Source organism: Dasypus novemcinctus, chromosome 3, assembly GCF_030445035.2.
Source record: "Dasypus novemcinctus isolate mDasNov1 chromosome 3, mDasNov1.1.hap2, whole genome shotgun sequence".
In the NCBI taxonomy this organism is placed as follows: domain Eukaryota; kingdom Metazoa; phylum Chordata; class Mammalia; order Cingulata; family Dasypodidae; genus Dasypus; species Dasypus novemcinctus.
The window spans coordinates 139,143,197-139,168,137 of NC_080675.1; the positions used below are offsets into that span (position 1 = coordinate 139,143,197).

At 53.3% G+C, this 24,941-nt stretch overlaps 1 protein-coding gene across 2 annotated transcripts in view; it reads right to left on the reverse strand.

Moving 5' to 3' along the window:
• RBPMS2 (RNA binding protein, mRNA processing factor 2) overlaps window positions 1-24,941 on the reverse strand; it is a 26,284-nt gene continuing 1,343 nt past the window's right edge. Inside the window, exons 2-8 of one of the 2 annotated variants that reach the window (XM_058294337.2) lie at window positions 11,004-11,081; window positions 10,426-10,464; window positions 8,647-8,709; window positions 8,186-8,336; window positions 7,597-7,748; window positions 1,385-1,454; window positions 1-525 (exon numbers count right to left, since the gene is read on the reverse strand). In XM_058294337.2, the coding sequence (XP_058150320.1) occupies window positions 1,392-1,454; window positions 7,597-7,748; window positions 8,186-8,336; window positions 8,647-8,709; window positions 10,426-10,464; window positions 11,004-11,081 (546 nt within the window). In that variant the 3' untranslated portion in view covers window positions 1-525; window positions 1,385-1,391. Of the gene's footprint in view, window positions 1,110-1,384; window positions 1,455-7,596; window positions 7,749-8,185; window positions 8,337-8,646; window positions 8,710-10,425; window positions 10,465-11,003; window positions 11,082-24,941 lie in introns of both variants that reach the window. The other variant, XM_058294336.2, reaches the window with a different exon arrangement.

A 24,941-nucleotide genomic window follows, 5' to 3' on the forward strand; every position in this document is an offset into this window, starting at 1 on the left:
TTTGGATGACTTTTTTTTATTTTGCATTTCATATATTATCCAGTTTCACATTCTCACAGGACCAGCATTTACAGCGGCCACCCAGTCTCCCCAGTCCCAAAGCAGCAACAGTCACAGCTGCAGCTAAAGGTAAAGCACTGATAACGCTCACAAAACAAAATTAAATTGTACAGTTTTTCCTTCATTTCATTTTCCTTCAACTAATGCCTGACAAAAAGGCTCACTGCTGAAGAACAGAAACTCTTTTCTTCTTCATGCCTCAAACTAAACATTAAACTTATCTGACAGCAAACAAGGTCTCTTTAATAATTAATTGCACACACACATGAAAAATCCTTTATGATGCATAAATATTTTGTTACACAGGGTACAAAAATACTTTCAGTTTTTGGTTGGTTTTGGAAGTTTGGGAAGAATGAGGACCAATGGGGGGGGCGTGCTGTGAGAGGTAAGCAGAGCAGGCAGAGAGGGAATTACTTTCCTTAGAGTTGTTGGCCCGTCCGAGGAGAAGGAAGCAGGAGGACCCTGATTTGAAATGGAAAAGATAATACGCTACATTTGTTGTTGTTGTCCAGCCTGAAAGTGGGGGCTGGGGGTACGGGGCCACAGGGACAGAGCAGCTGCGGCGTCCTCGCTGGGGCTGGGGGGGGGGGGGGCGAGGGACCAGGAATGACGAACCGTTTGTGGCCAGGACCTGTTGCTATAGTGACACCAATGTGAGAACAAACTGTACGCTCACATATATTTAAGTTTGCGTCTTAATTCATGCCAGAAAACATGCAAAAGTAAATGCCTAATTTCCTTGAGGTGGAGCTACAGAGCAAGTCTGGACGGAAGGCCTCCGTGCTGGGTCTCGGCACCCCAGCAAGAAGGCCCCGGGGTCCTCCCATGAGGCCTTAGGGAATGGCTGTGGGGCAGGGCAGGGCTGAGGAAGGAGAGAAAGGAAACAGGAAGCAGTCCACTGAGTCAGGCTTAAAATTCACAGTCTTTGGAGGGAAGCAGCAGCTCTCCATAGGCCACCTGGGGGGCAGTGGGGGCTCCAGATCCCCAGAACTGACTCCCGGGAGCCCCCCCAGGGGGGCAGGGGCTTCAGGCTGTGGTGACGAGACCTGGAGAGAGGGGAGAGGGGGCCCTGAGAGGTGTGGAGCGGGAGCCGAGCCCAGGCTTCCTTTGCTCCTTAGGAACCCTGAGGAGCTGGCACAGACAATGGCAGGGGTGAGAGAGTAGGGGGTAGACGGGGAAAGAGCCGGTGCCCTGGTGACCAAGCTCAGGTGCAGGCCCAGCGCTGGCGGGCTCCGGGGACACAGCGGGCAGGGGGACCACGGCCCCACGGGAAGCCAGGGTCTAGGACCTTTTGTCCTGGGCCTCTGGGACTGGCACTTACTGAAGAGCTAACAGAACTGCCGGTATTTCCATCCTTGCTGGGAGGTGTCCGAGGAAGGGTACCAGCGCACCTGCAAGAAAAGCCAGCGTCAGGAGCTCGCGGTGCAGCCCCTTCCCTCCACGGGGAGCCCAGGGAGTGTGGTCGCTAATGTCCCCGCCGGCGAGCTTCTGTCCCTGACGAGCTGGCAGATGTCAGGCAGTTACTCACCTCGAAGCGTTAGTTTCTTCATCCTGAAAATGGACTAGCCTACTCCACAGGGTAGCGGTCCAAGTGAGGGAACAGGAAGGGGTTTACAAGTCGCTAAACCTGACTCCAACGTGCCAGGCTGCACCCTGGCAGCCGGGAGCACAGTGCCCAGAATCTGCCTCTCCCCACTTTGCTCGAAGAGTGTGGAATTCCTAACATTAGGAGAATGGACTCTGGCTTCTTTGGGTCTCAGCGTCCTCACACAGCTATGGATGGAGATGTTAAGTCACAGGAGAGTCACATGGCACAGGTAAGCTGGGATGTAAAAAACACATTAAAAGCCAAATTGGAAGAGGAGGAGATGTAGCTCAGTGGTTAGAGTGCCTGCTTCCCACGTACAAGGGTCCTGGGTTCAACCCCCTGTACCTCCTTAAAAAAAAACAAAAATAAAAACAACAACCAGCAACTGCTCTGCTCATTACGGAGCCAATATAGCTCAGTGGTTGAGCACTGGCTTCCAACATATGAGGTTCCAGGTTCAATCCCTGGCCCTGGTACCTCAAAACATAGATTGCATTCCCCCAAAAAAGCAAAAAGTGGAACAAGCACGTGCAGTTCAGTGGTTGAGTGCCTGCTTCCCATGTATGAGGTCCCAGGCTCAACCCCCAGTACCTCCTAAAGATAAAACAAAATAAAAATAAATAAATAAAGCAAACAACCAGCACCGGTGGTTCCATCAGCAGATGAGTGGATAACATACACAATGATGTTAATTCAGCTGCAAAAAGGAATGAAGTTCTGATAGATGCTACAACAGGAAGACCCATGAAGCCATCGTGCTGAGTGAAACAAGCCGAACACAAAAGGGCAAATACTGCATGATTCCACCTAGAAGAAAGATCTAGAATAGGCAAATTCAGAGACAGAAAGAGGATAAGAGGTTACCAGGGCTGGGGAAAGAGAGAACAGGCAGTTATTTTTAGTAGGTACAGAGTTTCTATTTGTGGTGATGTAAAAATGGTTAAGGGAGGCAGCTGTGGCTCAGGGGACTGGGCTCCCATCTACCATCAGAGGCCCAGGTTCGATTCCCGGGGCCTCCTGGTGAAGGCGAGCTGGCCCGCGCTGCCGCGGAGCACTGACGGTAGACAGCGAGCACAAACAAAGGTGGGAATAAATAAAATGAAGTAAAAATGAATTAATGAATTAAAACGGTTAAAGTAGATCATGTTAGGCTATGTACGTGTTACCACAATAAAATTTTAAAGATCAGTAAAAAGCCAAAGCTGGAATGGCCCCCTCTCCCCAGCCTTGCATGGTCCTCCCAGGAAGCCACGAGACTCAGCGGACGCTTCGTCCCTCTTGACCTCTGCACCCTCCCGCTTCCTCGACAAGCTGCAGGCGCCTACCAGTGCCCTGGGCTGGGATCATCCCTACCAGAGCCTGGCTGGCGCTAAACGCTGGCATTTGCCAGAAGGCCCCCTCAGAGCAGCAGCTATTTCTTCCCACCCAGCCCCAAGGCAGGATTGCCAGAGACTGGTCAAGGACGCGATGTGCACCCCTCTTCCCCGGGGGCGAGTCACGGAGTGCAGAGAAGGCGGCCTGCCCCGGTTGGTTACACGCAGGGGCGCGCTTGCCCCAGCCTGACCCGAGGCTGCCTGGCTGGAGGGGGCGCAGGTATTACGGGACCCTGAGCAAGTGGGAGCGGGGGAGGACCTGGAGGAGGGAGCCCAGGGCCCCTGAGGGAAGGAAGGGTGGGCACAGCAGGAGAGCAAGAAGTGCAGGCTGGGCAGAGGACGCCCAGGCCCGGGCTCAGCCACCAGCCAACAGCAGGGTCCTCCCTGGGCTCCGAGGAGGAGGTTCTGCCGGCATCAAGCACAGCGACGCGGGGCTGCGAGGCCCATGCCGCACGGGCATAGCCGGCCAGCCTCAGAGGCCACGTTTTCTATCCTGCCTCCTGAACATCTGGAACCGGTTCCTTCCCTTCCCGGCTGACAGCTGAGTGGGAGGAAGCTTCCCTTCCCCTCTGCAGAGCTACGGATGGTCACCAACCCCAGAGCGCCCTTTTAGCCGGAAGCCTGGCTGGACACTAGTGCTCATTTCACAAGAGGGGGACACACCAGGAAGCCAGCAATGCCGCTACCGGAGAAGCCGGGGGCTTGTTCCAGCTCAGGGGATCCCCTGCTGGCCCTGACCGCACCCTTCACCCGGACTTGAGCCGTGCACAAGAGCTCCACAGCAAGGAGTGTGACTGGCCAGCGCCCTGCAGGGCAGGGCAGAGCGGAGGGACCAGCAGGGGAGGGGCGCGGGACGCCTCCACTCACCCTCCTCACCACCGGGGACGCCGAGGCCCTGGGGCACTGCTGTCGGCCTCCCCCAGGCCTGGTCAGGCCCGCTCTTTCCACAGGATGCTGCCACTCACCACAGAAGCAGCAACTTTCCCTGCAGCCTGAGAGGAGTGAGCCAGCTCCTCGGGGAGGAAGTAGAGGAAAGGTCCGTGTACAGGCTCAGGACAGCCGTGCCAGCGAAGCCGACAGGATGCCCGCACAGGGGCCACTCTTCCACCAGTCCCAGGAATCTGCCGTGGGCTGGGGTCCTGGCCGTGAGCGGGCCCTTCCTGCCGCAGTCAGAAGGCAGGCAGGACCCAGCCCGATGCCAGGGAGTGGCGGCCTCCTCTGAGCCGCTGGGTGTCCACAGGGTACGACGGGGACTCCCCAAGAGGTCACCCCACAAGGCTGGGCCCACAGGCTCCAAGAGGGGCAGCGACGAAGGAAAAAAAAGGACATGAACTGGGCTCTCTTCTCAAATCTTAGAAATGACTGAGAGGATTCACCAACAGAAGCGGGCAAAGGAATGGCTCCACGAGAAAAAGAAACAGAACAGGCAAGAGTGAGGGGAGCGCCACTTGTTAGAAAGTCAACTGAACACCACCTAGTCTTACTTAAGGCAGACTGGCAAGTCTACACTTTGACCTTGTAACAGTTCTAGGAATTTATCATAAGGAAAGTAAGTTGGACGAGTGCCCAGTGAAATGTGAACAAGGTCGTTCGTTGGAGTATAGTCTATCAGTAGCAAAAGAGTATGTAAACAACCTAACTTACCATCTACGGGGAGCCAGACATTTTTATACAGAGGTATACTAGCCAGCCATTCAAAGTGTAGATCTACACTACTGACGTGGAAAAATGTCCTAATATTTAAGTTAAAAAAAAAAAGAATATGTAATATTTGTAAAAGAGTCACATCTATGGATTTACTAACACACTGGCACCCAAATACCCACCAAATCTAAGAACTATTAGTAGTGGTTTTCTGGGGAAACAGGAAAAAGAAACTCTGCCTGTGTTTATCAATAAATGCAGACCTATAACAGTAATAACTATTAATGCTTATGAAGCACATACCCTACACCAGACACAGTTCTAAGTATTCTTCATACCTAAGTTCACTTAACTCTTTAATCATTTAATCACAAAAACCCTATGAAGTCAATGCCATTATCACCCCCATTAAACAGATTAAAAAAGAGCAGCAGGGGAGTTTATAAACTTCAAGGTCATCAGTAAGAGGCCGCGCCGGGTTAAGAGGGGGAAAGAGGCAGGGTGAAGTACCCCCATCCTCAGGTTAACATGGAAAGTGGAAGGCAACCTGAGAGGACCCTGGGGCCAAGAGGTTTACAGAGAATCCCTACTTTTAGGCTACGCTCTCCATGAGCCAGACCTAGTGCGCCTGCTGCCCACACCGGCCGGGTGCCTCTTGCCCTTAAGGGGGCAGATTCCACGGAGACGTTCAGACGCCCGCAGAGGGGGCTCCTGCCAGGCCGGCGTGGCCTAAAGGACGCCATGCCCCCCTGCCTGCAGGCCTGGCCCTGGTGGGCACACAGCCAGGGATGTGCCCGCTTGGGCCGGGCAAAGGGCGTGCCAACGTGGATGCTAGGGTAGAGAAAGGAGGCGACGGTTTTTACCCCCCTGGATCAGACACTTCCAGCTCCACCTCGGGGCAGGACTGTCAAGGACATGGTGGGGGCTCCGAACAAAACAAGAAAAATGCTGCTACTTGGAAAATGCCCTCCTGCCTGTTTCTGTACTTGGTCCTAACAGCCCATTTTACAGATGAGTAAACGGATGTCCAGAGAGCTTGTGTCACAAGACAGAACTAATGACCACCTACGCTGATCTCCTCAGCCCACCTCCAAAAAAATGCCACTACCCTTTGCAGTGGCCTCCAGTCTCAGAGGGGACCTCAGGGAAAACTAGACAATTTTATTATTAATAATCATCATCATGATAACCAGTACTTCTGGAGCATGTCCTCTATGCTAACCATCCTACAAAGTAGATACTATTAATATTATCATCATTTTGCAAAGAACTGAGACTCAGAGACGGTAACTTGCCCAAGATCACACAGCTGTTGAAAGGCAGAGCCAGGACTGGGTCAGAGGCAGCCAACTGGAGCTGGGCGGCCGCAGGGCCCAAGTGGGGGGGTGGGGAGAAGCTGGGAAAGACAAGAGGAGGGCATGCAGCCCGCAGCTCGAGCCCAGGGACGTGCAGCGCACGCCTCTCCCGGCCAGCCGGGGGGCCACCTTGATGAGGGCAGCGGCCCTGTGCCTGACTCGCTTGACATCGGCGAGGTCACCGGCTCCCAACCTCGGCCGCACCACTGTCACAGCCTAGCATCTCAGAGCGGAAGGCACAGAACCTCCCCATCTGATCCGGTCTAACCCTCTCAGTTTTCAGACGAGGACGTGGAGGCCAGCGGTGAAGTCACGTACCTGAGATCACATAGCTAATCGGGCAAAGCTGGGGTCAGAGGCCAGGAGCGCTCGGGAGGCAGCCTGTGGTTTCTGTCCAGCGCTCCTCGGCTGGGGTCCTGCAGAACTGCCCGCCGCTGGCACTATGCCAGGGCAGCCACCATAGAACCTGGTCTGCAGTATTGACCTCCAGGGGATATCTTCCTACCCTCCGATCGATTTTCCAGGAGTCTGAGTGGCTCTGCCAGGGAATGCAAACGTTGCCGAGAATGCCCCTGCTGGGCAAACAGTTGCCATGGTAGCTCCTGGATCCAAACTTCCTACCTGGGCACTGCATGGACCTGGTGTCACCACACCCTTCTAAGGGCCTGAAGCTGGGCCTGTACTTAGCATCTCAGTCACCACACCCAGCTCCTCCCAGCTCTTCCCTCTTTCAGTTTCTGTGTCCTGTGAACTCTTCCTTCCTGGCTTCTCATATCCTTTTCCTCCTCTTCCCCTGTAGTCCTACCGGCCCAGCCAGGCTCCAGCCAACTTTATTCTTTCTCTTAACAGCACAGCACACCCGGGATGGGTCGCTCTTCACTCTTCCCAAGGCTCGACTCTTACAGTCACTTGGCTGACCAGAGGCCAAGCCAGGCTCACGACTGCTCCTCGGCTCCCCTCCACCAGTTCCCCTTGCAGTGTCCAGTCCCTCTTTGCCACCCCAGGCCAGTTTTACAACGCAGGGGGTCCAGGCAAGCAAGAGCAAACACTTACTGAGCACTCAGGACGTGCCTGGGAAGGGTCTAGCACTCCACCCGTGTTAACACTGAACTCTCACAACAATCCAACGCTATAGACTGTATTATTATTTTCAGTTTTCAGAGGACTGAAAATGGGCACAGAAACGTTTGACTGTTGGCTTAAGTTCACGAAAACAGGAAGAGGCCAAGGTGGGCTCTCTGGCTCAAGTCCACACGCAGGCTGAGGTTCGAATCAGCTGGGCGTTCTGTACGACGCCCAGCCCGTGGGTGCTCAGTGGGGTGAAACCAGGCCTCCTGGCCCTCACAGCACCTGCCTCATTCTGCACAAGGCCACCCAGCCTGGCTGCTCCCATGCCCCCATCAGATCCCAAGCCTACGGGCAGGAGCGTGGAGATCCCTGGGGGCTGGGCTGTAAGACAACAGTTCAGCGGCTGCATGGGGGGCAGAGGGGGCCCGACGGCCAGGCAGGCACCAAGTCTGGCCAGCCTACAGCCGTCCTTCCTTGCCTCCACACTCCTCCTCGGGGCGCTTACCTGAGCGTGCAGGGCAGCGGCGGCGGCGGCAGTGGCAGCTGGGTAGGTGAACGCAGCATGTGAGATGGCCGGGGTCAGCTCTGTGGTGTACAGAGGGTAGGAGGCCCAGGTCTCTGGGGATGCGGGGATCAGGGCGGCCCCCATCAGGTCATCTACAATAGGAGATAAGAGTCCCCATCAAGAGAACCCTGGTCTCCCTTCCAAGCAGAGAAGGGACCCAGCGCTGTGGTTGAGCCATACACCCCCCCCTCAGGCCAGACTCCCCCTGAAGACAAGACCAGGGCAAGAAGCCAGGTTCAGTGGGCCTGGCATGGAGAACAGCCCATTTCAACCGCGAGAGACTTAAGGCTTCAAAGAAGTTGGGCAACCCCAAGAGCTCAGGAGCTCTTAGGTCCAGGAGAGACTGCTGGGGAGAAAGGAAGCCTGGCAGCTCAGGGATGGGTGGCTGTGGAATCAAGACGCCTCTTGGATACAGGGCAGGCAGGCAAGACTGGTTCCCGCAATACGAATCTGAACATCTGCCTTCTGTATGCAACTCCACCCAGGCCCCCCAACTCAGGCCCAGAAAGCAGCTCTGAGTGCCACTCACAGGGGTCCCGTGCGATGAAGTGTGCTCCCAGCGCAGGGTGAACATTGGTGGGATTAGGTGTTGCCATTAGCTTGCTCTTAGCCATCTTGGTGTTGGCTTTGGCAAATTCCAGCCTCAGAGTCTGTGGGTTCTCAGGATCAAAACGAATACCCTACAGGGAAAGAAAGGAAGAGAAAGACTTACTCTGCAGGACCTGGACTGTCAAATGCAGTGGGCAAGAAGGACCCCAGGAGAGAGCTTGCCAGAAAGATTTCCCCACGAGGGGTCCGAGGCAGAGGAAATGTTGTCCGGGCCCTGGTGAGTGATGGCGCTTGGCTCCCCCCGTGATGGCTGGGAAATGCACGGTACGTGGTGGGCCCCCTCTTAGGCATGGAGTTGGGAAGGTTCATGAAAGAGGAACAGGGGCACCCACTGCCCGAGAGGTCTGTGGGTCAGGAAAGACATGTTCTCTGCCTACTCACGTTCAGCGCATTCTTGGCTGCTTCTGCTCCTGCCCGGCTGTCAAAGATCACAAAACCAACAGGCTAGTAGGAAAAAGAGAAAACACCCTTACATCTTCCCCAACATCTATCCCCACTCAGAAAAATAAAAAATAAAAAAAAGGTCGTAGATCATATACCTGGAAACAGTATTTTTCTGGCTCATGAAAAAGAGAATAAAGAACAAGAAAAAGAAGAAGAAATACTCTTGACCATTTCCTCCGTATGCTGAGCTGGAGAAGTTCCAGTGTACCAAAAGGGAAAAGCCCCCACCCAGGTACCTCTGTGGGAAATACCAACAGAATTTTACTCTTTGCATTAAACATTATCCTTCCAGTAAATTCTTAAAAAAAAAAAAACAGTGTGATTCCTCAGAATGTTAAGTATAAGAATTACCAATTGACCCAGCAATCCCACTTCTAGATGTATAGCCAAAAGAACTGGAAAACAGGAACAGTTATTTGTACACCAGTATCCATAGCAGCACTATTCACAATTGCCAAGAGATGGAAGCAACCCAAGCGTCCATCACCAATGAATGGATAAGAATTTGGCATATACATACAATGCAATACTACTTAGCCATAACAAGGAATGAAGTTCTGATACATGTGACAACATAGACAAACCTTGAAGACATCATGTTAAGTGAAATAAAACCAGACACAAAGACAAATATCAGATGATTTCTTTTATATGTCATATTTAGAATATGCAAATTCTGAAACAGAAAGCAGAATAATGATTACCAGGGCTGGAGGAAAAGAGAGAGTGGGGAATTATTACTTAATGGGTATGAGTTTCTCTTTGGGATGATGAAAATGTTTTGGAAATAGATAATGGTCAAAGTTACGCAATACTGTCAGTGTACTTAATGTCATAATTTTCACTTCAAAGTGGTAAAAATGATTTATGTATATTTTACCACAATAAAAAAAAAAAAGTCCAAGAAAGGGAACATCAGTGTACCCAGCTTATGGGAAAACTCCAGGTTCAACGAAGGGGCAGCAGGGTGAACATTGTAACTTTGTTTTGACAATGATCAGTCCAGACTGTAAATGGCCCCTGAAGGCACTAGGCACTGTTACCTTGCCTCAGAACCAGAGCTCTGCTACTTTCTCCAATGTCAGACATGGGGGCTAGGCTATGGAACCCCGATTCTCAACAGAGGAAGATCAAGACCCAGTGGGGTGGGAAGCAGACTTGGCCCAGTGGTTAGGGCGTCCGCCTACAACATGGGAGGTCCGCGGTTCAAACCCCGGGCATCCTTGACCCATGTGGAGCTGGCCTACGTGCAGTGCTGATGCGCACGAGGGGTACCCTGCCACGCAGGGGTACCCCCTGGGTAGGGGAGCCCCACGCGCAAGGAGTGCACCCCATAAGGAGAGCCGCCCAGCACGAAAAAAGTGCAGCCTGCCCAGGAGTGGCGCCACACACACAGAGAGCTGATGCAGCAAGATGATGCAACAAAAATGAGACACAGATTCCGGGTGCTGCTGACACAAGCGGACGCAGAGAGCAGACAGCTGGCAGAGGCGGGGGGAAAGGGAGAGAAATAATAAATAAATAAATAAATCTTAAAAAAAAAAAAAAAGACCTGATGGGGCCCAGGTGGCCAGCCAAGAGGGGCGGGGGTGAGGGGGGACCTTTGGAGGCCACCCTTTTACCAGCTGAAACAGAGACCAGCAGGGAGTGGGACCCCACTGCCAGATGCCTCAAGCAATAGGCCTCAGTTCCAGAAAAACCTAAGTGAGAAGTTACCTGTCTGGAGGTGAGCTTGATCAGGGATCCTTCATACCCCTGTGGAGAGAGGTGGCTGTTAAGGGGGAAGGTAAGGTCAGAAGCCTTTGTTGTGCTACCCCAGCTCCCCCAAGACCAGCCCCCTACCCTGGGGCTCGCCTGGATCACTCACTCCCTTCTCCCCGCAGTCAGCACCCGCACCTCCACCACTGGTGAGCTCCTGCAGCCCTCCTGGTCTAGATCACATGGTCTGGCAACTGCAGTTGTGTTTGTCATTTCATATGTAAATCCCCATTCACTCTACCGCCTTACCTTTTAAGTTTTCTCATCTGCAAACTGGAAAGGTTAGACAGAGTGACTCAAAGATTCCTTATACAGCAAAGTCTATTAACATTCGCTAGGGTCTCCACTTCACAGAGGAGGAAACAGGAGCTTAGAAAGGCTTAGGCTTCTTGACAGAGGCAACATGTAAAGCATGAGTAGAACCACTTCCGGATATGCTTTCCTACATCTCCTGAAGTAGGAAAGACGAGAGATTCATTCCTGTTGCTTTCCCCCTTTCTAGGCTCTGCCCTGTGGACAGCTGGGTCCAGACTCACCTTGAATGGCCGGAAGAGCAGGTAGAGTTCCCTGGGTTTAATGTCCACGGGGAGGCCGCTGACGAACAGCGTCCGGACCTGGGGACAGAGGCCACAGTGGTCACGGCTGGGCTGGACAGGAAGGGGTGACAGCCCTTCTTTCAGGTAGGGAACTGGGGTCCTTCTGGAGCTTAGGTAGGAATTCAGCATCACCTGGGCCCCCTCTGGATGCTGAGATATAGTAACACTCGCAGTTTCCCCGTACGCCTTCCTTTCTCTAGGTTTGCCTTGGAGGTGACAGTCAACAAACAGCTGCTGAGGCCTCTGAGCATAGACTCAGCCGCTGCTGTGCAGAGGCAAGAAGAGCCCCCGTTGAAGTGAACTGCGCAGCTCAAGGAGCCTTTTTGGGAACAAGGACCCTGCACCCCCTTATGAGAATCTGAAAAAAATTATGCCACCAAGCCCTCAAAAACTGCACCAGAAAAAATGTATATATATTTTCAGAAGATACCCACGGAGCCCTGGCTGAGAGCTCTGTCCAGTCTTGAGTCCCCAGGCCCTGGGCCCCAGCGGGCCCTGCAGAGGCTCTGACAGGGGCCCGGCGCCTTCACGTCCATCTCCGTCTGCTTCCCTACCCTAGACCGAGGCTCCTGAGGAGCAGGGAATGTGCAGTATTCTTGCAGCTATGCCAGCCCCTAGCATGGTCCTGGCACTAAACAAAGAGGAACCGGCTAAGGATTCAGAGATGGAATAATTATGCTGGGTTTTGAAGAATAAGTAGGTTCTTGCCAGCTTCAAGCAAGGCAGAGGATGCCCTGAGGTATGGTCTTTGCCCTCAACAGTTACAAGCCGGTGGTGAAGCCAAGACGACACCAGGGGTCCACCCTGTGACTCCAGCCAAACCTGCCCCCCTGACCCAGGGGCGAGGCCTACAAGAGGGTTGGCAGAAATGCTGCCCTAACTCGCTGCTGCCATTTAAATGCAGCTGGCACAGGATGCTAAAGGAGGGAGCCCAGATCAGCTGCTAATTGCATGTGGTCGAGATGGGGACAGTGTGGTGGTGGTGGTAGGGGCTTTAGATAGTTTGACACCATTAAAAACACATCTCGAAACTGTGTCACCATGAAGGCGTGCTGAATAATGGAAAATCGGAAGCAATAGAGCTTCCCCACATACTTGACTCACATTTGGCTGCACTTAGTACGAATAAGCCAAGCACAGGTCTTCTCGACTGACCACGGTTGATTTAAGAAAAAGCTCACATGCCTCACTCACCCCAGCCTCACCACGTGGCCATGATCAAAAGCATTTAGATGCCCTAAAGCAGCCACACCACCTTTTCCAAAGGTGCCAAAGAAATTCCCCTAGTGATGGCCTGTTGAACCAGGCAGCGGCCTTTTCACAAACAGTGGCTTATATCGGGGACCTGCGGCAGCGCCAGGCAGTTATACCCAACTCTACCCCCCCACACTTCACCAGAGCCAGGAATGTCAAAGGAAACCAGCAATGCTCGCTGCTGGCCCCAGGGTCACACCCCCCACCCACACAATGCCTACCGGCCTTGGCTAATAGAGAATGGTAAGGACAAGTTTCCCTCCCATGAATTTTTGCCATGAAGCATTTGCATAAGAGATACAGGAATCTCTTGCCACTTAAGATACCTCTTCCCCCTTTGCTAATGCCATTCCCTAGCCAGACATGCCCCCTTCTACCCGCCTCTGCTCCCCAGCCTGGAGTGAAGGTTCTCTACACGTCACAGCCCTTGGTAGCTTCTGTATTTGTTCTCAAGTCCAGCCCTGTTCGCAGCAATATCTGGGGGAAATGGCACAGCTGAGCATCCAGCAAACAGAGACCCTAGACTCCAGAGCACAACGATCTGAACCCTTGCAGGTCCATCTGCCCTTTGAGAATCTACACATAAATCTCCAAACAGAAGTGACTTGCTCGGGAAACAGACTTGGCCCAATGGATAGGGCGTCCGCCTACCACATGGGAAGTCCGCGGTTCAAACCCCGGGCCTCCTTGACTCGTGTGGAGCTGGCCCATGTGCAGTGCTGATGTGTGCAAGGAGTGCCCTGCCAAGCAGGGGTGTCCCCGCATAGGGCAGCCCCACGCGTAAAGAGTGCGCCCCATAAGGAGAGCTGCCCAGCGCAGAAGAAAATCAGCCTGCCCAAGAATGGCGCCACACACATGGAGAACTGACACAAGAAGATGATGCAACAAAAAAAAAGAAACACAGATTCCTGGTGCCACTTCTCCACTTCTAAGGATAGAAGCGGTCACAGAAGAATACACAGCTAATGGACACAGAGAGCAGACAACTGGGGGCGGGGGGAGAGAAATAAATAAATAAAAAAAAAAAGTGACTTGCTCAAGGTCACAGAGCTCCTTCTTTAAAGGCAGCAGACTTGGTACTCAATCCCAGGTCTCCCTACTACGCATTTGGGTCAGCAATTCGAGACCTGCTCCTGTGTGCCAGGATCTGGGCACCCAAATCCACGCACAGCTCCGGGTCTGCACCCACCCCAACCCTAGAGGCAAGTTCTCTTGGTCAGTTACTACTGGACCTAGATTGGCTACCACTGCTTTCTTTCTCTCTCCTTCCCAGGATGGTGGGGCATGGTTTGGGCCCACAAGGAGACAAAGACCTGGTCCCATAGAAACTTCTGCCTCAGCTGCTCCCCAAGTTATTTTATTCTATTTTATTTTTTTAGATTTTTAAAAATTATTTATTTCTCTCCCCTTACCGCCCCCCCCCCAGTTGTCTATTCTGTGTCCATTCACTGTGTGTTCTTCTGTGTCCACTTGTATTCTTGTCAGCGGCCTGGGAATCTGTGTCTCTTTTTGTTGCGTCATTTGCTGCGCCAGCTCTCCGTGTGTGCGGCGCCACTCCTGGGCAGGCTGCACTTTCTTACATGCGGGGCAGCTCTCCTTGAGGGGCGCACTCCTTGCACGTGGGGCTCCCCTACACAGGGGACACCCCTGCATGGCAGGGCACTCCTTGCGTGCATCAGCACTGCATGTGGGCCAGCTCATCACATGGGTCAGGAGGCCGCGGGTTTGAACCCTGGACCTCCCATGTGGTAGGCGGATGCTCTATTCATTGAGCCAAGTCCACTCCCCTCCAGGCTAATTTAAACTCACCCTCCAACGGCTCCTTTCAGGCCAGCCCTCCTCAGAGGCACCCTGAAACAGCAGATTCTCAGCACAGGTTCCTGCTCGGAGTGGGGGTGAGGTGTGAGTACAGAGGATCCTTTCCTCATTCCCAGCTAGTTTCCATCTTTTTATGTGCTATAGCATCTAAAAGGCTACAATATAGCTTCCACCCTGCCTCCAGCCACTTCTTAGGAAACAAGCTGAGGCAAAGGCAGTTATGCATTAGGGGTAGGTCCCTGCCCACTTCGTCACAGGAAGTCTGACCTGAATACTCACTCTCCTTGTTTCTTACTTGATCCTGGCCACCCTGGCAGAGGATATATCCCTCCTGCTTATTCCCTGGTACAGGCAGGAACTTAAAATGGCAAGCAGCTTAGTTCAAGTAGCAGACCTAGGAGTCCTGACTCTGCCGTCTGTGCCACCAGTAATCCACCCGGCCCCACTGGTGGGTAGAACACTGCCATATTTCCACTCAGCGGCCCACTCCCTTCCCTAGGCACTTGCTTAGATACAGGGCAGATGAAGTAATGGGGCAGATCAAGAAGAAAACGGAAACCAGAGCTGAGGGGAGAAGCATAAGCTTGCTTAGCAGGATGGCCAGCTACACATTGGGAGGGCAGGAGGTTCCAGAGCTCACCCCACCTACCCTCCTGCTTCCTACACCATCAGGTTGCACCCCAGCCCCCTCTACTCCAGGTCGCAGGTAAGTGTCCATAGTCTTGTCTCACGGCAGCTGCTTACACTACCCCCTTGGCCCACCCCTACCATGTTCCCCAGTTAAAGGGTGCCATCTCTTCAGACCCCTCCCTCCTCTGAAATCCTTCAGTGGCCCTTAGGGACACTCTGCCTTATATATATTGTTCCCACCAGCCTGAGCACCTCTCTTCCACCTTGACTATAGAGAGTTCTAGAGACAGGAGCCAAGTCTCAAAACTTCTGGATCTTCCAAGGTGCCTAGAATCAGGTTCAATATTTGAGACCTCCCCCATCTCTACACACCTCAGTCCCTCCAAAGGGATTCAAACAGAAGATCAGATGTGGCCCAACAACACAGAGTGACACCATAAACGGGAACCAGAACAAGCTTTAGTTACATCTGAGTTTGCATACCAGCTTTCCCCTTCTCTGGGATAAGCAACCTCAGCTGAGCCTCAGTATGACGTGGATCCCATTACCTCCAAGATGGACAGCACACCCACCCTCTGCCTGGCACAGAGGAGAGGCTCAACAGAATGCTTGTTTCATTTAGGGCTTGGTGACACATCATTTGCCTGCACAAGGACCTCACCTACAGAAGGTACCATGAACCACAGGGTTATACTAAGGTTGCCTAGTGAGGCCAGACAGGGTCTAGATCAAACTGGACCTGAGAACGGGGATGAGAGGACCTGAGGTCTTTAGTTTTTCTCTCCCCCAGGGGAGGCTTACAAATGCCTGTAAGGTCACAGGAGGAAGGTGCATGGGCGTGAGCTAGTGCAACAGTCTCATTTTACAGATGAGGAAACTGAGCCCCTGAATAGGAAGGAGACAAAGCAAGTTGATGACACCGTCAGGATCCTTTAGAGAGATGGCAGCGACAGACATGCAGCCAGCCCCTGGCTGGCACTGGGGATGACTCCTCTCATTCCACTCTCTGGAACCAGCCCCATAGCAATAGGGCCCAACCCAGGAAAGAAGTGAGGTGAAGAGAAGGGTTCGGACATCAACGGCTAGTTGATGCCAAGATGGAAAAGCCAACCAAAGAACCCTTGTCCTGCCTGTTCCACAAGTTTATTACAAAAATCAACATCATGTCAAGAGCAACCACAGTCCTTTTAAAATGGTCATTTCATGGTAAATAAACAGGCACTGCTAGAAACATACATAACCATGTTCTAATCACAGCTGGAAAGTGAGTATGGAATGGGGCTGGCATCGGGGAAGAATGGTACCCTGTTCACTGGATGAAGAATCCTTAGAGAAAGGATTCTTGAATGAAACGAAAGAAAGAATGACTCTTCTGATAGATCTTCCTGCGAGCACTAAGTTCAACAAGGACAAGTTAGCCAGGGTTGTGTCCCCAGACACAACATCATGGACACGCTGAGTGGCCCTCCTGAGGGTCAGGAGCAGACCCCAGCCTTGCTGACGTCCCAGCCTGCACCAAGCCTGCCTGGGAGAACCAGCTGGCCTTGGCACAACCATGTCCCTGTCCTGCAGGACTCTGGGGGCTCCTGAGGCAAGTCCAGCTGCTTGTCTTTCCCCTAGAGTTCCTGGGGGAAAGGGGTCTAGCCACCTTCAGCTAAGTTCACACAACCGGCAATCACTTGTCAGCAGACTTCCTGGGGCTGTCTAAGTCTCTATTCTCGATAATTTGCAAGTCTGCCTCTTCCTGGAGAAGGGCCTGGGTGTTCTCAGATTCTTTTTCCCAGCCAGTGCTGGACCAAGTGCTTGGGGACTCCCGACAACTTCTCACCTCCTCCATGGGGTCCCATCTCAGCACTGGGTCCCCAAGGGGCGGGTTAGAAGGGAGTACCTGAGCGGCACAGGAAGAGGTGGCCTCCCCTCCTCGGCCTCGAGGCCCCCCTCCTGGCAGCCATGCAGGAAGGAGAAACCAGGCTTGGGCCGAAAAGGAAGACTACTGCAAGAAGAGGGGGAATGATAAAGAAAATGAGGGGAAAAAAGAAAAAAGAAAAAAACAGACAAAGAAATAGAAAAAACAAAACAAAACAAGAAAAGGACAATAAAAAAGAAGAGGGGGCAGAGGGGCGACTGGCTCCTTCAGGAAAGGTGTCAGCTTCAGGTCAGCACCCAGGGTTCTTCTTCCTTTGCAGCCCTCCCCAGCCCAGGGGAAAATATTCACTTTTTAGAGAAAAAGGAAGTAGGAAGAAAGGACTCTGATTCACATCAATGGGTCAGTGATCTTTTTCCTTCAAGCAAATTTACATTTATTTAAAGACTCAGAAAAAATAAATTAAACAAAAGCCCACAGGAACAATGTGGTAATTATACCCAAGACACCAGCCTATTGGCACTAATGCAGGCTTGTGTGCAGAAGGCTTCCAGGCAGGACTCAACCTCTTTCCCTCAGCCAGGTGGAGCCCCCTGAGGCTGGACACCCCTGGCAGGTCTGTCACTCTGCTGCCCCCAACCAAGGCCAGTTCCCTAGGCCAGCTGCTCAGGTCTCCCTCCCCCTGGGCCCCTGCGGTCCCTCCCGAGCCTGCCTCACTGCAGTGGCAGAGCGGGTGGGCAGTGGGGAGAGGGTAACCCTGGAGTCAGCCACTGGTTTGGGCCCTCTGCTGAGTGCTGGGGAGAAACCCGGGACAGCCCCTTCCTCTGCCAACCTGCAGCCTGCCCAGGGGTGAGAGCAGACAGGGAAGCGCCGGGATGGCACCAAGATCAATGGGTCAGCGTGGTGCCGTGATGGCCCAGGGCGGGTGCGGCCACCAGGAGGCTTCTAGAGACCTGAGGACCAGGGTGAAGGAGCAGCAGGAGTTGGGGGCAGGGGGCTGGGGAGGGGTGCTCTGCAGAGAGGAAAGCAGCTGAGCAAGGACTCCGTGTGGAACAGGACCGGGCAGCAGCGCCTGCCCTCCCCAGGGAAGAGGGCCCCATTTGCTCAGGGACACGGGGTGTGTCCCCCTCCGTAAAGAGAGGGGGCAGGCCGGATGCTGAGGCTCCACAGCTTCAACTCACCCCGCTTTCTGATACAGAAGACCTTCATACTGAGCAGTACACTCTCAAAGTCTCAGTTGAGGGGGAGCAGGGACTGCGTCTAAAAGGACAGGCTCCATAAGCAGGAGCTTTTATTAGACGAGGAAAAGGCAAATACTGCTTTCAAGGACAGTGACCTGAGAAGTGTTATGATGTATATATGTTCAAAGGAAAAAAAAGGAATTTAAAAACAAACAACAGTGATACTGAACACTCTAACCCTTTATCTCTGAAGGACTAACGCCTTCTTCAAACCCTAAGCTTTGCAATCACCAAGGCAGGAGCCCTGGACTTCAGAGACCAGCCCACCTAGAGGACACACTCCCCCCCACAAAGGATGCTGAGGCAGGAAAAGGTCAGGCCCACCACCCCTGTCCACCCCCATCCCGCACACCAAATAAACCCCATCAACACAAGGGGCGACAGGCTTCCCGGGGCACTCTTCTTGCCTTCCGTGTAAATCCCTCTCCCACAAGGGCTGGGACTTGAAGAGAAAACACAACCTTCTCAAGAGAGAAGAATGAGTTTTGAGAATTGATTATTCGCAGCAGTCTTTTAGCACCTTTAACTTAGAATCAATCTGGAAAGGAAAAACTGTTTCAGCTATCCACTCCATCCAAATGTCCAGGGACACAACACGAGGCACCGAGCTGCCTGGCTGCTCAGCTGAGCCGTCCTGGTGTCAACTGGATGGAAAACACCACTTGGAAAGGAAAGAGGGTGGAGAAAGAGGGAAACCCAAAAAGGGAAAAACAAGCCTCTTGTAAGCTCCTCCCACATCCTTTCCCAACTCCCAGGCCTCAGCAGCAACCCAAATACAGAATATCTGAGCTGGAAGAGACCTTACTTTTAGAGGAGGACACCAAGGGTCAGAGGTCTAGTGACTCGCTCACGGCCACCAAGCACAACAGCAGCAGCCCTGGCACCCCAGGCACGCGTCAGTGCTGGTCCCCAAGTCACAGGCCTTGAGCTCACACCAACCCACGCAGACCCCAGGGCGGTCAGCCCTACGTGCCCAGGAACAAGCCCCTTCAGCTTTTGAGGGAAGAGGGTGGAAACAGGCTCCAATTTGGGAGAAAGCATGAGCCAGAGGGAAGACTTCCACGACTTGATGGCAAAGTACTTGCTGTATGATTGGAGGGGAAAGTGGGGATCCCCTACTAGAGGATCTCATAGTTTGTCCTAAAACAGTTACAAGAGAGCATATGGGAAAGAGAGAACCAGGCTGCCAACTCCCAGCCACTGCACGCCAGCAGCCTTGTATCCCCCATTGTCTGTGCCCGGGGGGGGGGGGGGGGGGGCTGGAGAGGAGTCTGCAGTGCATCTTGGACAGGAGAGGTGATCCCCAAATCAGCCCCAGGAAGCCCGTTGCCCAAAGCCACACCAGGAGAGTTGGGTCCACCGAGAAACCCAGGCTGTCCCCATCTTAGCGTCTAAATACCCACTGCCAGCCCAGACCACGAGGTGTTATGAGTTGCAGCCTGCATTACAAAGTTTACGACTTTCTGGATGTAAAGATACTGAATGACCCTGCTTAATGTGGACCAGCCATCACCATGCCCAGATCTGATGTGGCTTCCTCAAGAGGCAGAAGACCCCACTGAGAACCAAGATACTGGACTTGGTGACCAGATTAGAAAATAAAAGAAAAAGAGCCTCAAACCACTTGTCAGGAAGCCTGGGTTGAGGTTCCAGCCCTGCCACCAGACAGGCAGGTGGTAATCGAGTCTCAGGATAAGGCGGGGCACTGTCCTCCATCTGCTAAGATCTTTATGCCCTCCTTCCCAAAAGGAAGCAAAGGAAGTGCTGAAGAAGGGAACAGAGAACAAGAGAAGTCAGAGAGCAGGGAGTCAGAAGCCAGGTCCCAGAGCCCTGGGCCAGGGTGGGACTCGGGGCTGGAGAGGGGCCTCGCTGGGCCAGTTCTGGGGTGGCCAAGCAGAAACCTCAAGGCAATCACACTGCCCCCTGGCAAAGATCTCGGGGGCCAGGTTTTTTTTTCCTTTTGTGTATGTATGTATAGAATGGGGTGGTTTGGGTTCCGCCTGGGAGCTTGGCACCAGCAGGTTGCTCTCACCCCTCCCGGGAGAAAGAAGTCCCTCTGAGTGGGGCCACTTGACGCGAGGTGGATGGAATGTGGCGACATGGGCTGCAGACCCAGGACTTATAAGGCACTGAACGAGGACACAGGGAAAAGAGCAAGATCCAGCCAGGCAGTGCTGGGAACCTAGACACACACAGTCCAGGACCTCAGCACATGCTTCCAAGGAGCCCTGGGCCTGCTCAGCTCCCCAGGCAGCCCTAGCTCACCCCAGAACTCAGCAACATCGCCACAGCCTGACCCGGTGAGAAGTCCCGGGCTGAGAGTCTGTTTGTTCTACAGTCCCAAACCACACAGGAGCAGGGGCTGGCTGGCTCTAAAACCCCGTCCTGCACAGCACTTTGTAGCTTCCTGCTTTCACACATGCTGTCATCATGGGATCCTAACCGTCCTTTGATGAAACAGGCAGAGCAGGTATGGGCCCTGTTTCACCGAGGAGGAAACCAGCTCAGGGACCAGGTGCCTGGGAGTACATACATCTCCCAGAGCCTGCGAAGTGTCCTCGGGTCCCAAGTGTGTGTGAGTGGAAGTGGGGGGAGGAGGGGTACAGGGGAACCAAGTTGGGGTGATAGGTTCTCTAAAGGCAGAGACAGGGCTGGGCATGTAGAAAGTGCTACAGGAGAAGGCGTCAGACCTCCAACTCCAAGCTACTTCTAAACCCTAGGAACAGAAGGCTCAGCCTCTTGGGAATACACCTGGGCGAAAGTCTGTTATGCGCAATGAGACCTATGTTCAGGAACCAGACCAAACAGCATGATCTGTGCCGTGCGGCAGGCGGGATGCTTGCTTTCCATTTGGCTCCAGAGGCAGGTGTCAAGGCCTGGCCTCCAGAGGCAACTCCAAGGAGCAAGCTCTCGGGGGACCTCCAGCGTGGATGCCTCCGAGGTGAGGCTCCATCTCTTCTGTGTCGTCCACCTCCCCCATGCTTCTAGTGATGGGTGATGAGCTAGTGCTGATCTATTGCCTGCCCTATGTGCCTGGCAAGGGGTGCAGCTGTCACTATAGCCACATGCCACCTTTATAGAAAGGACCAGACTCCAGGCATTGGGCTAGGGGCATCCTATATCCCTTCCCACCCCACAGCTCCAAAATCACACCGCCAACCCTTAAGCCACACGCTGCTTTTCTAGTTTGAGTACACTGCCCGAGCCCACCACACCTGGCTGTCACTTGTCTGAGGCAGATGAAGTCTGATGGTGGAGACACTTCTAATGCTTCTGTTGGGAGATGGTCTCTGTTCAGGGATGGAGCCGGGATGGTCGCTGGCTCCAGGATTCTGCTTTGGAGCTCCCTTGCCGCAAACAAGTTAGCATCCTTCCATCCAAGCTGTGCCTCCATGCAGCCACAGCTATACCTAACGGGCAGGACCAGGCTGGGCAGAATTTGGGGTAGGGGGTAGGCAATGGAGCTTCCACAGCCACAAAGTTCTCAAAAACGGTCTTGGGTCCAATCCCAGTAACATCTCCCCAATTTTTAGTAAAAGCCCAAGACACATTTGGGGAAGGGGAGGTTAGCTAACCACACAAAGGGGCTAAGGGGCTAAGTATTCCAGACTCTTCTACCACTGTCTGGTCCAGGACAGGCCCCAGTCCTGCTCCCTGGGAGTCAGAAGGCTGTCTAACTACATGGGTGGCCTTGATGGCTTGTGACAACAAAAAGCCCCTGCTCAGTTGGCCGTGACTGACAGAATGCCATGGCAGATGGGCCAAGCAGACACTCCCCACCACACGGGGCCCTGCTGCCCTCGGGAGATCTTCAGCATAGACAGACCCACCAGGGGCTCTTCCCACCTGGGCCCATCAGGAAGGGGAGACCCAATGATCCTGGCACCTTGACACATCCCAGAGGTCACCTTGCTCTTTCTATCCAAGGAGGGGATGTGGGAGGAAGCAGAAAGCCAGGTGGCCATGCTGGTCCCTGGGCAGGCGGTAGAAGGGCTTCTGGCATAGAAAGCCTGGTGGGCTACTGGGTTATCCTCACCTCATGGCAGCGTGGTTTCTGAAGTGTAGGCGACACGCTTGGCTCCACCGCCTCACAACCTTGCCAGTGGCATGAGGACCGTGGGAGGCCACGGTCAGGAGATGGCAGAGGAACCACTAAGGCCCCAGGTGTTTCTGCTAACCATGACCAATGGCCAAACCGAGGGTGGGGATCGCCGGGCAGTGCCAGAACCCAGCAGCCTAGTTCAGCTGTGTCATCAAAGGTAGGTGGCCTTGGGCCTGGCATCTGGCCCTCAGCGCAGGCAGGCCTGACTCCTCCTCTACCTCTCAGGAGTCTGATGAGATAAAAGGGTTGAGAGCATGAGAGCAAAGCAAAGGCTCAGCATGGCAGTCCATGTCTTGCCTCGCCTCACAGCACTCATCAGCCCCACCAAGGATGTGCAGAGGAGAAGCACCAGCATGTCCACCCGTTGACTGGGACAAGTTGGCTCTCACTGGGGCAAACTGGTCAGGCTGCCCACCCACCATATGTGGGGAAAGAGGGACAAGAAGGTCCAATCGAATGACCCCCCAAAATGACAGGCAGTCACTTTAGAGCAAGTCCCATTTCTTTAGTAAGATGCGCAAATAGTGGGGTACCAAAGGTGGGGGGGGAGGGGTGTGTGTGAAAGCAGCCAGAGCCAGATACAGCAAAAAGGGGGTATACTGTCTATAGAGAATCTGAAAAATAATGATAAAACTTAGTCTGTTTTTTATTATCACCACACAACGGCAATTCTAAACAATATCCATGATAAAATGCAGGCGCTGGCAGCTCCCGCCACCCCGACTCCCCTCAAGGAAACTAGCTTTGGGCCAGTCTCTGGGCTTCTGCTTGGGACTGTGGCACACCCAAGCTCTACCCTCGAAAAAGTCTCCTCCGAAACCCTAAATTTAATTTAAAACAGGGCAGCAGCTATAGTGTGTGAAGAGCACAAACTCAGTTCACATCCAGACTCTACTACCTAATAGCTACATGAAAGTCTCTTAACTTCTCTGTGCCTCAGTTTCCTCATTTATGAAATGGCGATAATAATGTACCTACTTCTCAGTTCTGCTGAGAAGGTTAAACGAGTTAGAATGGTAAAGGGCTTAGAACAACATTGGGCACACACTACATACAAGTTTACTACTTTTAGTGCATACTCTGTTTATGCAGGTGAGAAACGACCACAGCTACACCCAGGGATGGGGGGAATCTGACCTCCTACTGGAATCTACCTGGGTCTTGCCTCTTGGTAAGAACCCAAAGGCATGGAAGTCTCCTCCCATCCTTTACACCCTGAAAGCCTGCAGGTGTCCGAGATTCTTTGAAATGCTTTTGACGGCAGAGAAAGGAAAAGGACAGGTGCCCAAGTCACACACTAGACCCCAGGATTCCTTTACTCATCCAGAGTGCTAACCCAGGCCATTTTCTCAGAAAATCCCTTGAGGATTTCATGATGGGCCCTGGGGTACCAGGCCTGCAAGGAACCATCTTGGCCCAGCTTCAAAGCATGCAATGGACAAGAGATGGGGGGGCAGGCATTGAGACCCACTGGTTAGCTGCCCTTCTAGCTACTATTAAGCCCTACTTCTCTATAGCTCATCACTAGGCTGGCATAAAACATCCTTCCCAGAGACACTCTTATCTTTGCATGTCACATACTGCTTCCTAGCAAATCCTTCTCACCTCTCAGTCTATGACCTTTTCACCTGTATCCCTAACCCTTAGTCCAGAAAAGGAATCTAATGCTGATGATACGGATGAAGCGCCATGGGTAGGCCAGGCAAGCAGATACAAAGCAGGTTAAGAAAACAAGCAACTCTACTGGTACTCTACTCCAATGAAAATAACCCCCTTTCTCCTTTAGGAGTTGAGATCTCATGGCAGACAGTAGAGTGGGGTCCCTTGGTTTTCTACAGACTTGTTCTAGGTAACTTTCAATCACCAACTGGGAAGAGTCAATGTGGGTCAGCCAGGAGAGCAAATCACCACTGTAATTAAGATTCCCCAGATGATGGTTCTTGTAGAACTAACTGCCTAGGGCATCTAAGTAAGTGGGCAGGAAGGAGTCCAGCTTCAGCCCAACCCACCAATTCAAGATGAAGGACCCAGCAGAGGTCTTGGCCCACTGTTCAGAAGGCTGGCAAGGGGAGAGAGGGCCCACCTTGCTCTTACCTGACCAGAGCAGATCTAGGCACCCTGAGAGACCGAGCTACAGGGCCCTTAGTTTTACTCCTCTGCTGAGCACAAGCCCATGCCCCGCGGCAGCCACCAGGCACATCGATGCTCTGAACCACTAGTGTTGTAGCCCACTCCAGCCTCCAAAAGAAGAGCAACGCTTCCTCTTTGAAGATCCTGCTCACTCTCCCAGAAAAGGCACTTAGAAAAGTCTGCTAAGTGGGCTCTCTGGCAGGAAGGTGTGTTCTGGTTCCTTCTCCAGCTCCAAAGGAGACTGCTTCCCTCCCTGCTTTAGCCCACACAACCAAGCAGAGATATCCCTCCAACACACACAGGCTACCCTGCCACCCTCCCTCAACTCTCAGGGGAGTTTCTGAACAACCAAGTAGAGTCAGGATGGGGTTCAGCTTCCCAAAGGCAAGGGCCTGTTAGCACCTAGGTCCAAGGAAGACAAGGCCTTCAGGAGCCAAAACAACCCCACCTCACTGCGGCCACCACCGCCAGGTCAGGCTCTCCCTTGCCACACCCTTGAAGGTGAAGAGTTGTATAACTGTCCATTCTCCCAAAGCAGGGGGTCCAGACCTAGATGCTCAAGACATCGTGCTATTTGTGGGCTGTGGTGGGGGTGCCTGGCTGCAGGCTTCTGAGGAGCTAAGCATGGGAGCTGCCAGCTGAGCCCCGCACCCCCCAATCCCTCCTCCAGCACAGCAGCATCCAGGCCAGCCAGGGTCATCCCCGCCACTCTGCACCAAACCCGCAGCTCGGCTGGGCCACGGGGCTGGAAGGAGAGAACAATACCAGCCCCACCAAGAGGCTGTGCGGTTTCTCCCCATACCAAGGGGGAAAGAAGTTTGGGGTGGATAATCGGCCCC